Source organism: Trichechus manatus, unplaced genomic scaffold (assembly GCF_000243295.1).
Source record: "Trichechus manatus latirostris isolate Lorelei unplaced genomic scaffold, TriManLat1.0 scaffold00040, whole genome shotgun sequence".
NCBI classification, from domain to species: Eukaryota; Metazoa; Chordata; class Mammalia; order Sirenia; family Trichechidae; genus Trichechus; species Trichechus manatus.
The window spans coordinates 18,715,368-18,732,908 of record NW_004443976.1 but is presented as its reverse complement, the minus strand read 5'-3'; the positions used below and the strand labels follow the sequence as shown (position 1 = coordinate 18,732,908).

At 42.0% G+C, this 17,541-nt stretch overlaps 1 protein-coding gene across 2 annotated transcripts in view; it reads left to right on the top strand.

The window, feature by feature from the left end:
* The window catches only part of VPS53 (VPS53 subunit of GARP complex), a 110,584-nt gene that overhangs the window by 37,459 nt on the left and 55,584 nt on the right, over nucleotides 1-17,541 (top strand). For both annotated transcript variants that reach the window (XM_023731173.1, XM_023731174.1), the window contains exons 5-8: nucleotides 8,884-8,962; nucleotides 11,548-11,691; nucleotides 12,137-12,279; nucleotides 14,239-14,380. In XM_023731173.1, the coding sequence (XP_023586941.1) occupies nucleotides 8,884-8,962; nucleotides 11,548-11,691; nucleotides 12,137-12,279; nucleotides 14,239-14,380 (508 nt within the window). The remainder of the gene's footprint in view (nucleotides 1-8,883; nucleotides 8,963-11,547; nucleotides 11,692-12,136; nucleotides 12,280-14,238; nucleotides 14,381-17,541) is intronic.

Genomic DNA, 17,541 nt, shown 5'->3' with positions numbered 1-17,541 from the left:
GAGAGGAACAGGAGCCAAAAACATACACACAAACAAAACAGAGTGCTAAGGGAGCTTGCTATTGGAGTGGAGAGATGAGAGACTGAGAAATGGGGAAAAACAAAAATGGAAAAAAGAAAAAGGGTAAAAGAAAAAAGTGAATAAATTGAGAAACGAAATGAAGAAAGACAGAAAGGGAATAAGAGAGAGAAGAAAACAAAACAAACAAAGGAAAAAAACAAGAAAAAAGAAATGCCCCCAGGGATGTCCCTGTGCATCTGTGCAGAGTAAGGGAGTAGCTTCCAAGCCATGCAGTACTTCCCGGCTAGAAGGGGCTCCCAAGCCGAGAAAAGAAGAAGAAAAGAAACAAATCAAACGAACAAATCAGAGCAAACAAACAAAGAAAAAAGCCCTGGGGGTCCCACGAGCGTGGTGGCACAGGCTGGGAGGCAGTTTCACAGTCGAGCAGTGTTTTGCAGCCTTTCAGGAAGAAGCAAAGATGGCACACGGAACCAGGTATTTGAGAGAAAGGAGTGAAGGAAGAAATCTAAAGAAGCAGAAAAAAGCAACACCAGCAGCCAACAAATGGCACTCAGGGAGCCAGCCAGTGTGGGCAGGTAGAATCCAAGCGACACCAGGGTGAAGCGGGTGCTTCCTGGCCAAGAGACTATTGCTGCAGGAAGCAGAGGAGGCCGAGTGGGGGTGAAGAAGGGTAGTGGGTGGGAAAGCGTGTATCACTGGTTACTAAGTGTTCTGTCTCCTGCTGGAAGCTCCGTGAAGCTGCTTTCTCGTACCCCCTGTTCACTGATTTCCAATAGGAGTCCAAGATGGTGGATCTTTGCTGCCGTAGCTGATAGGGGACCTCTGCATGTATCTCTCTTTGCTCTCTGTTCTCGGTCAGTTTCTTATTCCATTTGGTGCTTGGCTTAGTTCTTTATCTCTTCATTTGATGCTTAGGGTTTCAGGATTGACGTGTGACTCTGTTTGACTTAGTTTTTCGGATCTTTGCTGCAGAGGGACGGTGTGGTGCTTCTGACTATAGCGCCATGTTGCCTGGAAGTGTCACGATTTCTTCTTACAACCCACTTTTCCTTCTTGGGTTTTTTTTTTTTTCATTCTTGCTGGAATACATCCTCTGGTGATTCTTTGAGATAGGGTATGTGGGTGGTAACTCTTGTGTCCAAAAAATTCTTTATTTCATTTTCACACCAGAGTAATAGTTTGCCTGGATATAGAATTCTGCTTTTAAAATTTGTTCTGTTAGCACTGGAGAGGTACTGTTCTGTGGTCTGGCATTCAGTATTGCCTATTAAAAATCTGAAGTCAATATGATTCTTATTCCTTTATAAGATAATCTATTTTTGTTTGGTTTTGTTTTGCTCTAGAAGCATTTGCAGTTTGGTGACGCAGACAGTCAAGTCTTTTTTCAGTCGTGTTGTTCTACACTTAGTGTATCCTTAATCTGAATACTCATGAGTAACTTAAGTTCTGAGAAACTGTTTTCTTTTATTCCTTCAGGTAGTCTGTATGCTTTGTTCTCTCTATTCTCTCTTTCCAGAATTCCTATTACATGAATATTGGAATTTCTAGATCTGCTGCCATGTTTCTTAATTTTTCTTTCATATTTTCCATCTTTGTCCTTTTGGGCTCCTTTCTGAGAGAATTTCCTCAGCTCAGTCTTCCTGTTTTAATTTATTCTTCAGTTGTGCCTTTTCTACCATTTGGCCCAGCTATTGGGTTTTTATTTCAATAACCTGAGTTTTTCATTTCCAGGCTATCTAGTTGATTCTTCTTTCCTGGGCAATATCCCCTTAAATCTCTCAGAGACTTATAAGTTATATTTATTTTAAAGCTCTGAGTTCCTGTTCTGTTTCCTTTCCCCTGATGTAAGGTCTTTAGTTTGTTGAGCATGGTAGCTCTTTCTTGGTATTAGTTAGTTAGTTAGCTGCCACCTAGTTGACTCCATCTAATGACGACCTTATATACAGCAGAATGAAACATTGTCCAGTCCTGTGTCGTCCTCACAGTCACGAGCATGTTTGGGTCCATTGTCACGGCTGTTGTGCCAATCCACCTCACTGAGCGTCTCCCATGCCTTTGTTAGCCTTCTCCTTCACCAAACAGGATGTCCTCCTCTAGCCATTGATCCCTCCTGATGACATGTCCAAAGCAAGCAAGTTGGACACTGTTCTATTGTGATCCCTAAGGTTTTCATTGGCTATTTTTTTTTTTATTATTGTGCTTTAAGTGAAAGTTTAACAATTCAAGTTAGTCTTTCATACAAAAATTTATACATACATTGTTATATGATCCTAGTTGCTCTCCCTATACTGTGACAGCGCACTCCTCCTTTCCACCCTGGGTTTCCCATGTCCATTCAACCAGCTCCTGACCCTCTCTGCCTTCTCATCTCACTTCCAGACAGGAGCTGCCCATTTACTCTCGTATACCTACTTGAGCTAAGAAGCACACTCTTCACGAGTATCATTTTATGTCCCATAGTCCAGTCTAATCTTTGTCTGAAGAGTTGGCGTTGGGAGTGGTTTTAGCGCTGGGTTGACAGAGAGTCCGGGGGCCATGTCTTCCGGGGTCCCTCCAGTCTCAGTCAAACTGTTAAGTCTGGTCTTTTTACTAGAATTTGAGTTCTGCACCTCACTTTTCTCCTGCTCTGTCAGGAACTCTCTGTTCCCTGTCAGGTCGGTCATGGGTGGTAGCCAGGCACCAGCTATTCTTCTCGTCTCAAGCTGATGAAATCTCTGGTTTAAATGTGGCCCTTTCTGTCTCTTAGGCTAATACTTTCTCCTTTGCTCCAGGTGGGTTGGGACCACACTGGCTAATTTTTGACAGTAGATTGCTAGGCCTTTCTTCCTATTCTCTTAGTCTTGAAGCTCCTCTGAAACCTATCCTATGGGTGACCCTGCTGGTATTTGAAATATCAGTGACATAGCTTCCAGCATCACAGCAGCACACAAGCCACAGTACAACAAACTGACAGACAGGTGGTGGTTCTTGATGTTAGCAGTCCTCAAATGTTTGGTGATTCTTAGTTGAAAGTTCATTTTTGTATTTGAGATTCTCTGTTAGTCTGATCATGAATGCTCTTTTACTGTCACCTGCTAGTGGGGAGAGGTGGGACGTGCTGCTTGGCTAAGTGTACCACAGAGAGCTCTTCTAAAGGGAGGTGGGGCCAGAGCAGGAGGTGCTGCCAGCTGAGTGTGCTGAGTGTGCCGATGACAGATCCTCTGGGCTTCAAGGCTCCCTGCTTCTCCTGGATGTTGTCAGCCCCTCTGGCCACTGCTGGGTTTTTCAGACCCAAGGACCCACATCTACTGCCTTTTGTTGCCTGCTGCCTGACCTCAGTGGGCAAGGTGGCGAATGCAAATGTGGACACTGGCTTTGTTTCACCTGTTGGAGGAGCCCAGCATGTCACTGGCAGTGGCCCCAGGGCCCTCCTGCTCCTGGTATCTGCCATCCTCATGTTGGTCTTTGAGAAGCTCACTTAGGCAGTAGTTTCCTTCTTCACTCCTGTCCTATCCAGGATTCCTCATCTTCTAGCCTACTGCCTCTTTTCTCGCCTGGTTATGGATTTTTGTTTAAAATCTTTTCATTATTTCTAAGGATCTGGGGCAGGAAGGGGAGGTGACAGCATGTGCTCAGTGTGCCATCTTACAGTGGAAATGCCAAAGGACTGTGAAGGAATGTTGGATGGAGCTTGGCAGAATGCTGGGGAAATCACCACCCTTCCCCTCATCCTTCCTAAGCCCTTCACAGTTAGAGCTGGCTGGTTGCCGTATCAGACCGGGGATGGGAAGTAGCCAAGAAAGCAGGCAAACAGGCCGTTCTGAGCTGCAAGAAAGGAAGATTGGCTGGAGAAGGCAGCTTTCTCTCAGTGGGTAGGGAAGGAGAAAAGAAAGCAGTGCCACTTCCCCCTACAGTCATGACAATCCATAGTTGCTCTGTTTTTCCTATCCACTTATTCTCTCCTTTATTCTATATCCTAGGCCCTGTGCTGGGGTACTGAAGGCTCAGAGATAAGAAACATACACACTCTGTCCTCAAGGAGTTCACCATTTTTGCGTGGAGAAGAGAGACACTAATGAAAAATTCAGTAAACCACAAATGCAGCAAAACTGTACTGTACAAGGTGTAGCAAGACCTCAGAAGAGGAATTGATCCACCTTCAGGGGCTGAGGATAGAGGTCATAGAAGAATTCTGTTTTAATTTGAATCTTAAAAGGATAAGTTAGAGCTTACCACCCAGACAAGAAGATAGAGGAAACATCAGACCACTTTGGGAGGTGGAGGGGTCATTTTATATGCCATGCTTGAGAATTTAGTCTTTATTTTGTGCGCAATGGAACATTTAAGCCGAGAGGGGCATGATCTGATTTGTGTCTTGTAAAAGACTGGTGGATTATAGATACAGGACGCTATAGAGTAAGACTATGGTCTAGACTAGAAATGATAAGGACCTTACCAACGCAGTGACCATGAGGCCCAGGAGTAGATATGAGGTGGGTTTGAGACTTGGTAACCAGTTGGGTGAGTGAGATGGGCATTGTTGATGGCAGGAATATGGCAGAACTGAATTTGATTTACAGAAAGCAATTGAGTGGCAGAGAAGAAGACAGTGCCCTCCATGAGGGCTCTTCACTTTTAACATTTTTTCAAAGTAAAAGATAGTTTTGTAAGTTCGAAGGAACTTACTGTTGTAATGACATTCCCCTTAGAAAGAGAAAATCTAGCACTCTACCAGTGTATTTCATTGCTTCAACATTCATTATTATGTAGGATTGCTGCAAACACAGGAGAATTTACTTTTCGTTTGCTTCATAACCTCTATTTGCAAAAATGTTGTGTAGGTTACTATAGGAGATGTGCTATTAAGAAACACTAAAAAGAACACAAGAAGAAAAGCCTTACTTTCAGTGCTTGACTACGATTGTTTTTCAAGAGGTACTAAAAGTTTGAGGAGAGTCCAGACTTCTTATTTTTAGCATCATTTCTGGTGAATTTTCCTCCCTTATGTTTACATAGCGATGGGAGAACCATCTGGAAGTGATAGAAATAGCTGTTTGCTTGGGGGGAGGGGAGAAGGCAGGAGAGTTACGCCCTATGCATTGCTCTAGTTTCTCTACGTTAATAGCTTATTGTCTATAAATTTTGGAAATCATAACAAAAGTTATTTTCTAAAATCTTTGCCTGTACATTTGAAATTTGAAATTCATGGGCTTTGATTCGAGTGTAGCCGTTTCTTTCAACTACCCTTCTGGAAAGTGCATAAATGTTTAATGTAGCATTGAAGGAAGGATTTTTTTTTCCTCTCTCTCTTTAATATCATCTTTACATTTTTAAAAGCCTTCTGGCTTGAGCATATCCATGAAAGCAAATGTTTCCAGTAATTAGTCAACATTCCCCAAGGAAGAATGGAAGAATTCCTGAATTCTCCTCAAAACCGTGAAACCCTTGAACTAAAATATTATTTTTCAGGGCTATTTCTAATCTCTTATACTTGGGAGATGCTTAGCAGGTTGAGCAGTTGGCATGGTGTAGGGAAAAGGAACTAAGCTAAGGAGTGGAGAGACCTGACCGCTGTATGGCTTTGACAAATTTTTTCTGAGTCTACTTCTCAGTTTCTAAAGTAAATGGATTGTACTTGATGATCTCAAAAGCATTCGACTGAGTCACACTAAGATTCTAGGTTAAGATTCTTTAGACAGCCTGCCTGTTTGGAAATGTAGCATCTGACTAATCCAAGCATTTGGTCCAGTACAGACCTCACGCGTTTGTGAACTGTTGAGGCGGTTTCCTTTGTGACTGTCATTCACAAGGTAATGGAAGTGTTAGGGTTACTTTATCCATAGATGTCTAAATAATTTTCATAATTTCCTGCCCCTCTGCTGCCATCTTTTACGAAAACTGATAACACACTTAGGAAAGGGCACCTTTGGACAACCCTAGGCCACAAGGCTGAGCATCCATGGAGGATGCCAGAAGCTACATGGTTGACCTTCCTTTCTGTGTAGCACAGTGAGTCTTACCTTTTTAAAGAGCGACCAATATTGAGTTGCCACCACCCAACCAGGCCAGACTTACCTAGATGCCAGGAGGAATTTTTACTTACCCTATTCTCTATTTAGGTCCCTGCGTGGCACAAATGGTTTGTGCTCGTTTATTAACCTAAAGTTTGGTGGTTTGAACCCACCAAGCAGTAGCGTGGAAAAAAGGCCTTGCGTTCTGCTTCCATTAAGATTACAGCCAAGGAAATCCTATGGAACAGTTCTACTCTGTAACACATGGGGTCGCCATGAGTCCGAATCGACTTGACAGCAATGGGTTTAGTTTTTATTTTTTTATTCTTTATTTGTTATAGACTGATTTTCATAAGAATGACTAGGAGATCTTGGTGGTTCAGCTCATGTATATGCTCTACTGATAAAGTCTCAGTTGATCTCTCTTTACACATTTCATTGTTAGAAAAGGAAAGAATTTAAAAGGAGCAAGGCCAAAGATGTGCTTCTTTCTAACATCCTATTTAGGCAATTGATTGTAAAGTCTGCTGTTCACACCTTACCCTGAAAATGCATGGAATCATGATTTGGGTTTATAGATACTGTCAGTAATGTCTATAAGGGAAGTAGTTGCTGTTTCATGAGTCACTGATAATACACTTCAGAAACTAAGCTTGGAAGCATTTATGGACAGAAGCTTATTCTTCGGCTCCAACATTAATTAGCCATCAGACTTGTAGCCTCCAGTAAAGATGGATGCTGCTGCCAGCTAGTGCTGTGAGATGCATGTTGCAGAGTAATCAGCACTGGCGAGGACACTGAACGTCATCTCGTATAAGCCTCTATCCTCACTCTCTTACTTCACAAGTAGGAAGACAGAAGCCCGTGTAGGGAAAGTGCCTGCCTTACGTTTACATGTGGCTCAATAGTGGCACAACTAAATCTGGAATATCTCAATAGGTGGCTTTGAAAATGGATTAAAGAACACGGCAAGGGGTCTACAAATCAGAGTCTGGTATGTCACTGTCTCGTTTGTACTCTGGAAGTATCAATCCCCGTCATAGGCTCTGGTGGTCTTTTCAGCCACCTCAGTTTCAGAGCCAGCAAGAATATGGAATTAGGGAGTGGTCAGGGCGGGTGGGTGACAGAGGCAGAGCTGGGGCCATCAGTATCACTGAGATGCTCAGGAGCCCTGAGAATAGAATCATTTGAGTGCTGCTGGCCAGGAGTGGGGTTTCCCTGAAAGGAATTGTCCTTGTGGCTTAGGAGGGAACTGGTGCTTCCTGTGTGCTTCTAAGAGGAGGGTAGGAACAGAGGGATCTGAGCCTCTGGAAGCTCTGTCTTGTGACTTGGCACCAAGGGGATCTGTTTGCCTGGTGTGTTATGTGGGAGTCACAAGATGCTATGAGGTACAGTTTTACAAAAGCATACTCTTTTCTCTTCTGTCAGAGTTCACACTCGAAGAATGTTTCCCTCTGCCTGTTGGGTAACTCTAGAGCTGGGGGCTAATCCAGTCATGGTCTTATCTCAGTCATTTCTGGCCTCCTTAACTAACTAAAGAAGATATGATTAGTGGCTGCAAACCCACTTATGGGAGTGGTCTAAAAAGTTTGGAAAATAGTGGAAAAACCCTGGAGAATATTTAGAATAAGGCATAGTTAGAACTTTACCACAGAAAAAACAGACTGTTTCGGGTCCTGCCTATCCCCTCATTTTAAAAATCCCAGCAGGTTGCCAGGCACTGCCTTGTAGCCAAAGAAATTGTGGTTTTGAGCTGTTTGCTATTTCTAGAAACTTTGTAAAGTTAATTCCAAAGTAACAGGGTGGAGACCAAGAAAGGAAGCACACTATTTTATGGTGCTTTAAGCAAAGATGAAGTATTTGCCTCAGACTCAGGGCAGTCCAAACAAGGCCTCAGAGCCGCATTCTAGCTCTGTGAGGCTGGCTGTGTACGAGGCACCTACAGACACCAGCAGCCAGTGGAGGGTGTGATTGGTTGCAGGGGGCTAACAAGCAGTTTCTCCTCTTACACTCAAGCCGACAGACATTTCTTGAGCTCCTAGTGTACACCCAAACCATGGTGTTAAATTCTGGCCTCCCCTCTCTAACTGGAGCCCTGGTGGCACAGTGGTTAAGAACCTGGCAGCTAATCAGAAGGTCAGCAGTTCGAATCCACCAGCCGCTCCTTGGAAACCCTGTGGGGCAGTTCTCCTCTGTCCTTTAGGGTCACTGTGAGTTGGAGTTGACTCTACCGCAGTGGGTCCACTCTAACTAGTTTTCATCGTAACTCAGTCTTCAGCTTCACCATCTTCTGAGTGAACTTCAGATTCACTCTCTTCAGTGGCCTTCACTCTAAATTAGCAGTTCATTTTCTCAATTGGATCTTTTTCTTTTTACTTTGGAAAACATTCTTTTCGTTCATTTGTTAAAACTATGATCCTGATGTTGGTTTCTGAATTGAAAAAAGAAAAACCTGAAACAATATGGAGCCCTCTTCTCATTCTGTACTCCAAGGAGTGGGTGAGCAGTTAAACCAGTAATCCCAAATGTATGTGTATTTTATTTGGGTGTTGTAATACAGCATTTCTCCACTGCATAACTACCTTCTAATTAAATTTTATATAAAGATTAATGTGTACTACCTCACAACAGGGGAGGGCTAGCCTAGAAGAATTTCAGGGATAGAATATCCATCCTGAGGGTAAATCAGGTACCTGGGTCCTGTCGTCAACCTGCTGCTAGCTAGCATGTGACCTCTCTTCTCTAGATACACTCTGCCTTCCTGGATGATGTCTAAAGACTTCAACAGCCCTGACACCTATGAATTGTGCACAGTTACTTACGGATATTTGAAACTCATTTAAGGCCATGATATGTTCTCTTTTCCTCACAGAGTGAAGGCTGCCCAGACTGAGTTAGGACAGCAAATTCTGGCAGATTTTGAAGAAGCATTTCCTTCCCAGGGCACCAAGGTATTGTTGTGTGTTTTCCCTCCAGTCTTTAGATACTACTACCATTCTTGGTGGATTCATACCCACTAGAGTGACTATTCATTTATCATTCCAAAGTGCTTGCTGGCTGCCGCAAGTCTGTTTGCTCAAGGTTCAGGGTAATGAGACCATCTTGATTTTAAATATCCCAGAACCAGTGTCAGTTTTTCTTCTGTGTTCTTTGAGCATCAGAAAGTGAGGCTTTGTTTTGGTTTAACGTATATCAAACCTCGTATCTTGTCTGCCCTGTAAATTCCTTTTTCCTCATGGCTGTGTTAAAAAAAAAATAAAATAAAAGTAATCTTCAAGCTGCAATATTTTTTAGGATTGTTACATAACTTATTGGTCTCAGTTCAGTGGGAAGACAACTGGGAAGCGCATCCCCCAGCTTATGTAACTCTCAGAGTGACACAGTTAGGAGCCTCACTTTTAATAATCAGAAGCCTGTTCTTTGGAGTCATCGCCCTTTAGCTGTCTTTGGTAGCGTAGCTGTTTGTGTTGTGTCTATGAAGCCCGCAGTATTTCTCCTGTGAGCTATTGGTTACACTTCTCATGTAACAAGCTTTCCCTCACTTGGCTGTCATTACTTGGGGAACTGCTTTTCGCTCTAGCCTTCAAACTGTAGCAGATGTAATCTTAATACTTTGCATGTGTCGGGGAAGGGAAGACCCTGCAGAAGCCTTTTTTCTCTTATTTGAGCTATTTCAAGAGAAAGAATTGTTGAAGGCAGAAATGAAGGGAAGCACACATGGGCAGGCAGCCCTCATCACTGCAGTTGGTGGGTGGAGGTGGGGAGATAGGTTCATTTATGAAGCCAAGGAAGGTTTCCTGGACCTGGTCTATAATTCAATAACTGGAAATATCCTAATCATTTCTCTTTGTGCGCCATGAAAGAAACTTAGGAAGTAGGTGGGAGTGGCCGCCCCTGCTTTTGTAGATCATTTTCTATAGGAAGCCTGCTCCTGATTTTAACATCTTCATATGTGTTGTGGTGGTCTTCTAGTAATCAGACATTTTATCTGAAAAGCATCTTTTTTTGAGGACTTCGTATTTTCTGTTCATTTGATAGAACCACTAGGATTGGCTGTTGGAAAACCATTATTTCTATGTTCCACATAAGGAAAATGAAGGGCAGAGAGGTAAAAAGAGATTGTAAGGGTATTCACAAATCTTAAGCACTAGACTCGTTTTAGCCCAGATCTGCTTTACTCTGCTGCCCTATTCCAGTTTCAAGAAGTTTCAGAAAGATGTGGACGAAACCAGCTTTATTATTTAGAAGAAACTAACCATGACCTACTTCATATCTTTTTCCCAGATTCCACCAGCCAGATGAAGTTAAAGTGGTTTTCTTGAACAACTTCCCTTACTTTTCTCTGGCTTTGTGACTTAGTATTTTTTTAAGAGTTTTCTTTTGTTTTCTATTTAAAAGTAATTAACTTTTCTCAAAAGGCCTTACATTACTGTTCCTGTTTTGCAAAAGGAGATCAAGATATTAAGAACAAAATTATACAAGGTAACCTAGTAAGTCCTTTTTAAATGAAAAGATCTGAACCCATAGCTTTGACTTCTGCTGTAGCCTATCAAGTGCTTTCTTCCAGTAGCAAGAGCGGAGCACTTAGTGCTCAACCAACAGCATAGCTGCCACTCAGTGTGCAGCAAGTCAACATTTTTAACAGTTTAGGTCTCAGGCAACATAGGTAACACTTATGTAACCCTTGAACTTCAGTTGAGATGAATAGAATTGGACAGAATTGACCAAAACAATCATAAAGACTTGGAAGAATCTTATTCATCACCTAGTTAAAGTCCATTGTTTTTCAGATGTGCCTGAGTAACTCCACGAAAGCTACATAGCTATTTAGGCAAGCCAAGAGTAGATTCCAAGTGCTCTTTTTGCTATAGTCCGCTCAGCCAACCATGTTCATTCAGCGATTTACCATAAAGAGGGTGTGGCAAGATTGGATTGCTTTCTGTAAAAACAAAGAGCTTCCCGCTGTGATGTATCAGTATAGCCCCATGATGCCTTCTGCTGTTCTTTTCATGTCAAGAGGCCAATACCATAATGTTTTACCTTTGGCTGCCTATCTGGGTGATTATCAGTGAAACAAGCCTGGTGGTTTGGAACCTGGTTTTCAGTTTTAAAGGTCGCCACACTGACACAGATGTCAAAGTAAGGACAGGAATCTTAGAGGTTGGAATCAGAGGAAACCAGCACATGCGGAGTGAGACTGCTGTCATTCTGACTTTCAGAGCCCTTCAACAGGGTGCTTTTGGTTTTGGTATTCAGAAAGTAGAATTTCCTATCATCTTTGCTGGCTCCACTTTCCAAAATGTCTCATCGCTGATTCAGAGTAGCTTTCGTGTTGGCTACTGTGAGACTGGTTTAATGATTCTTTCATGTAGGAACAAGTAACAGAAATATCCATGCACAGTAGAAAGATGAGTGTCAAGGGAGTGGGAGTAGTAATAACAAAAAGAGAGAAACAAGAAGAAGCAGCTGTCAGAGGCCGTGAGATTTAAAGGTTGTTTCTGGCTTTGGAACTGGTGCGTGTTGTTTGTTTTACCAGAGGCCTGGAGGACCCAGCAATGTCCTAAGAGATGCATGTCTGATTGCTAATATTTTGGACCCCAGAATCAAACAGGAAATCATCAAAAAGTTTATTAAGCAGCATTTGTCGGAGTATCTAGTACTTTTTCAAGAAAACCAAGATGTAAGTATTAACCAAATGAGATCAGCTATTCCATTTGAATTTTTCTGCACAATTAATGCTTTTAATACTACTGATTTCTACTTTAGCAGTATTACTATCTTATAGTGTTGATTATTGAACCCTAAATCCTAGGAGCTGACCACAGTTCACTGGTTCTTAACCATTTTGGGGTCACTGGCCGTTTAGAGAAATTAATGAAAACTACAGATCTTCTCCCCAGAAAAATGCACCCGTACATAAAACTTTTGCGTGCAGCTTCAGGAAATTGACAGACCCCTGACGCCCACGCAGGTACCCCAGGCTCATAGCCTCTGAATCAGACTTGTGAAAACAGTAAGAAATAGAGAGGTTGGTTGTCTTTTGGTTCTTTGTTTTTGCTTGCTTCCTTAAACTGTCAGTACTACTTCTAAGCACTGGGGTGGTTTTTGTTCCCTGTCTTAATAAGGTTGCCTGGTTGGACAAAATCGACAGACGCTATGCCTGGATAAAACGCCAGCTTGTGGACTATGAGGAGAAATACGGCCGCATGTTTCCACGCGAGTGGTACATGTCAGAGAGGATTGCAGTAGAATTTTGCCATGTCACAAGGTAGATTCCAACTCTTTACTGGTTCTGGGGTTAATTTAATTTTAAAAACCAATTCCTAGGTCTCTGTTGTTTCCATATGGTCCTGTGGATTGAGTGCAACTTCCTGATGCCACCACCCTCATTTCCAACTATAGTCTCACCCTTTGCTCCCCTCAGGACTTTCCTTTGGTGTAGCCCTTGCTTCAAACAGCCTGCCTTCCCTACTTCATCAGCTCAGGACTGAGCAACTAGATCTGCCTACAGTGATACAGCACCTCCCCTTTTCCCCTACATCTGTGTTACATATATCAGTGTGCAATGCATATATCCATCATCATTTTACTTTTCTGACTATTTAGGTAGTTCCATAGGGACAGAGGTAGTACCTACTTTAATGATACAGTAGATGCTCAGGAAATATATAAGTCATCTAACTCTAGGTTAAACACAGAACCAAAAAGTCCCATATCCAAGCATAACTCAACCAGTCACCTTTGCATGATTCATGACAGCCGTCTTTCTGAAGGTCATAGAGAATACAGTCAAGTTGCATTCTTTAAATACATTTGGAGGAAAACATGTCGTAGGGGATACTGGTTAAGAAACACATCAGCTACCGTAGATTTAGATAACCTTTTTTTTTTTTTTTTTGGTGAAAATATACACAACAAAACATACACTTATTCAAACATTTCTGCGTGTACAGTTCAGTGGCACTGGTTACATTGACACATGTGTCACCATTCTCACTGTCTCTGCCCTGTTGTTTCACCACCAATAATTGATACTCTCTGCCCCTTAAAGTTCTCATCTGTGCTTTAGCGTTACTGTTGCCATTTCAGTCTCATATAAGTAAGTCTTCAGTAGGGCACCATGCTCAAGACAGATAGGATTTATTGAGCTAAATAAGTTGTTGTTTAGTTTAAAGATGACTTCATGGGGAAAGTTTCAACTCAGGGTTCAAAATTGTTTCCAGGCAATAGATTTGGGGGTCCCTCCAGCCTCGATGTGTCCAGTAAGTCTGGTTTCCAATAATAGGTAACCTTTTAGTATTGATTCAAGTCAGCTGTGGTTGTCACGTTCTAAGTTTTGATTAGCAAAGAAAGAGTGAATTCCTTGAGAAATTGTCAACTCATTCTGTTTAGCCTACAGTCCAGCAAACTTGCAAACTAACCCTGTGAATAGGGAAGCCTGTGGGAGACTGGAAGTGTTCTAAAGCCAACAAGTCCCCGTAAGTGTCAGTACCTGCTATTGTGTCTCAGCTAATGGCAGTGTTGTGCCAAGCTTTTATTGTTAGAATTTTGGCCAGAATCCCATAGATACATAATTCTCAAATAAAGGCAGAGGCTCTTTGTTTGCCTTTGTCATTTATTTGTGTGAGAAGATGATGATAGCTCTGTACTTATTCAGAACTCACATGTGCCTGCCCCCTAAGAACTTACATTCTGAAACAGAACACTCAAGTGAATTAACTGCACAGAAGCTTCCCAGGCAGGACCCCCCCGCACACATATGCATGTCACTTTTCACGTGGGGATTCTGGCCTCTCGTGTATTTTCAGTGCTTCTATTCTGGTTGAAGAGACGGTTACTGAGCTCTCTGAAAGATGGCGGGCTTTGTAATTCAGTGATTAATGACTTGTGAAATAATATAGAATACATGCATTTTGTAAAGCACTAAGTGTTTCGTATACATTAACATATTACTGAAAGGTTTAACAGTCTAAAAATAGTTGTAATCATGTAAACTAATGTTCATAATCCTTGATTTTTTTGACTGGTGGATAATTCTTCCTTAATATTGTTATTTGGAATATATATTTCTATTCCCCAGACATTAGACTAAGTTGGTAACAGACCTCAGGGTTTGAAATGACCATACACATTTTTTTTTCTGAATATAAGCTAAAGTCGTTTTGTTTTTTTTGTCTTGAATGAATAATAGGTTGTGTGACAATATTCTTACCTCTTTGTTTTGAAGGACAGAACTTGCCAAGATTATGCGTACCAGAGCTAAAGAAATTGAAGTGAAATTGCTTCTTTTTGCTATTCAGAGAACAACTAACTTTGAGGGCTTTCTTGCAAAACGCTTTTCTGGCTGCACTCTGACAGATGGAACCCTGGTAAGAACCCCCTTGAGGGTGGCTAGAACATGAAGTAGGTTGGCTGGGTGGTTGTACTTCTCTTCAACCTTTTGTGGTATGGTGATTCCATTCAGTGGCTCAAGTGCTTAATCTCCCATCCCAGGGATTTCTCCGAACTGAGGTGAAAAGTAATGACATAGGGTAGTTTGTCTGGATTTATTGTTTGTCTGTTAGGGAGTATTTGATGTTTATAGAATGTCCTGACATCATTTTATCAAAATATTGGCTCCAGTTTAGAAACTAGTAATTTTGTGAGTTGTAGAGGTCTCACATTTTCAGTCACAAATACCTTGTTTTTTTATCAGCTCTCAAGTCGGTCAGCTAACTTCTCCACAGACTTGTCCAAATTGTCCGACTTCTTTAATTCAGCCTCTCTGTTCTTTGTTCTAATTTTCATGCCCTGCAACCATTTGGCATTCTAAGTGCTGACAATGGCTACTCCATACCCTTCAAGGATTTTTGCTTAAAGGTTGATTTCTAGGAAGGCAGCGGAACCCCTTTGGCCTCTTCAGCAAGGCAGGCCAGGTCTTGAAGAATTGGTTCACTGAAGCCCTGCTGTGGGAGAATGTAAAGGTCATGTAGGGGGTTGTTAACAATTTCTCAAGGAATTCACTCCTTCAGTTCTACTCTCTAACACATAGGGTTGCCACCCTGAGCCTGGGTCCTGTCATCACTCCACCCTAGGCTGAGTGGGGCTAGACCTTCTTCGCCTGCAGCCTACAAGCCCCAGTGGCAGGGATCTATCTGGTTGATTAGTCATGGCTGCTGGCCGTGCTCCCAGCAGACAGCACTGATAAGAGGGCAGCCTGGCTGGGCCAGGGGTTCCAACTGGCTGACTCCCATTCTAGTTGCTGGGCCCCCTACCTGGAGACTTGTTGCTCCTTGGATCCTTGCCTCTTCCCCATACTGCTTTGCTACTAGTATCTGTGTTTTTGAAAACCTTTTTTGGCCATTTTGTTTCAAGGTACCAGAATAAACTACAAAATGAATCAAGGTATATCTTGATATCCTTTAGTATATGCCAGCTTTCATAGAAAATCAGTGAATTCCTTGGAAAGTTATCATGAAGCAGATGACAAGTTAGTCAAGGAGCCAAGCTGACTAGACTCTCCCTTGCTCACCTCTCATCCAGCCCCCCGACCCCCAACCACTTCACTGAAACATTTAGAATTTTCTAAGCCCTTGGTAAGGTCCCTAGGTGGCACAAACAGTTTGCGCTTGACTGCTGACCTGAAGGTTGGCTGTTCGAACCCACCCAGCGGTGCCATGGAAGAAAAGGCGTGGCGATCTGCTTCTGTTAAAATTACAGCCAAGAAAACCCTATGGAGCAGTTCTAGTCTGTAACACATGGGGTCACCATGAGTCAGAATCAGCTTGTCTGCAACTAACCAAGCCCTTGATGTCTGCTTGACGGTGAAACAATGAAGGTGAGCTTGAGAGTGTGACTAGCTCACCTGGAAAGACACCCCACAGCTCAGCTCCTCCTAATCACTCGATTGATACATTGTCTTTGCTACATTTTAAGAGATGAGACTTTGACACCTGATAGAACTTTAGACTGAAAGAGCCTTAAGGACAGAGTTTGTTTTTTTTAACTATACTAGCCCTAGCAAGTATAATGTCCAATGCTGTAACTGTTACTTGAGGAAGTGAGCTGCCAATGCTTGTTGCCAACTGCTTAAACTTCTGACCCTTTAGGAGGGATTTAAAATGGTTGTAAATTAAAATGCCTTGAAATTAAAAGCAAATGTCTGGATGTGATTTAACTATGCCCACATGTGTTATTAGCGACACGATGATTAGATTCAAGGTGAACAAGCCCTCTGCTGAAAGCAGAGCAGATCGAGATAGGTTTTTACAATTGGTTCCCTGAATTTGGTAAATTTTTATTACATTTTTTAAAAAATTAAAAATTTTCTCATTACACACAGCTGGATTTCCCCTCCTCTGGGCCATTGCATAAGTTAACCTTTCTGAATAGAATTTTACTTTGGCTTATAGGGATCATTTTAATATACATTTATACTGGCTTAGTTTTAAAAATTACATGATAAATGTAGAAGCCAGAGGTGTGATTTTCAGCCATGCAGTTTGAGCAGAAGGGTATTTGCAGAAGGCTCACTATGTGTAAAAGCCCCCACAGGGTGTCACCCTGTACCTTAGCCTTCCAGCAACTTAACACTAGCGTTAGGCAGACTGTGTAAGAGGGAGAGTTTGAGGTAAGCAGGGTATATGCAGTTCTGCCACAGTAGGGGGACTTCTGCCTTGAACAAGGAAACAGGTTTTCCTTACCCCATGAGCCCGCTTTAATGTTTGAAAATATTTTATACACGCTTTACCGATGCTTGTTAGTTGCCGTCAAGTTAGCCCAACTCATGGCGACCCCGTGCACAACAGAACGTTACGCTGCCTGGTCCTGTACTATCTTCATGATCGTAGCACTATATTGGACAGTATTCTGTTGTGATCCATAGGATTTTCGTTGGCTAATTTTTAGAAGTCACCAGGCCTTTCTTCCTAGTCTGTCTTAGTCTGGAAGCTCACTGAAACCTGTCCACCATGAATGACCTTACTGGTATTTGAAATACCCGTTGCATAGTTTCCAGCATCATAGTAACATGCAAGCCACCACAGTACTACAAACGAACAGATGGGTGGTGGTTACTAATGCTAAAGGAATATATTCCTCCATTTGAATAACATCATAAAGGGAGATTAAGTTTTGTTTGTTTATTTCTGAGAATAAGGTAATCCAGCTCAAGATAGGAAATTTGGGAATTACAGGCAATAATGGAGAAGCAAAAGAATTGTCCATTTTCCCACTATCAGAGATGAGGATTTTGGTGTGTTCTTTCTGTACATTTTATACAGTTGAAATTATACTTCTTAAATATATTTTTTCTCTGCTTATTTTGTTTTTTAATTGAGATATAACTCAGAACATAAGTTTCACATAACATAAAATTCACCATTTAAAAGTGTACAATTCAGTGAGTTTTAGTATATTCACAAAGTTATGCAACCATCACCAAAATCCAATTCTAAAACATTTCCATCCTCCTGAAAAGAAACCCTTGTTAGCAGTTACTCCCAAACTCCCTTCCCCCGCCCAGCTTCTGGAAAACACTAATCTACTTTCC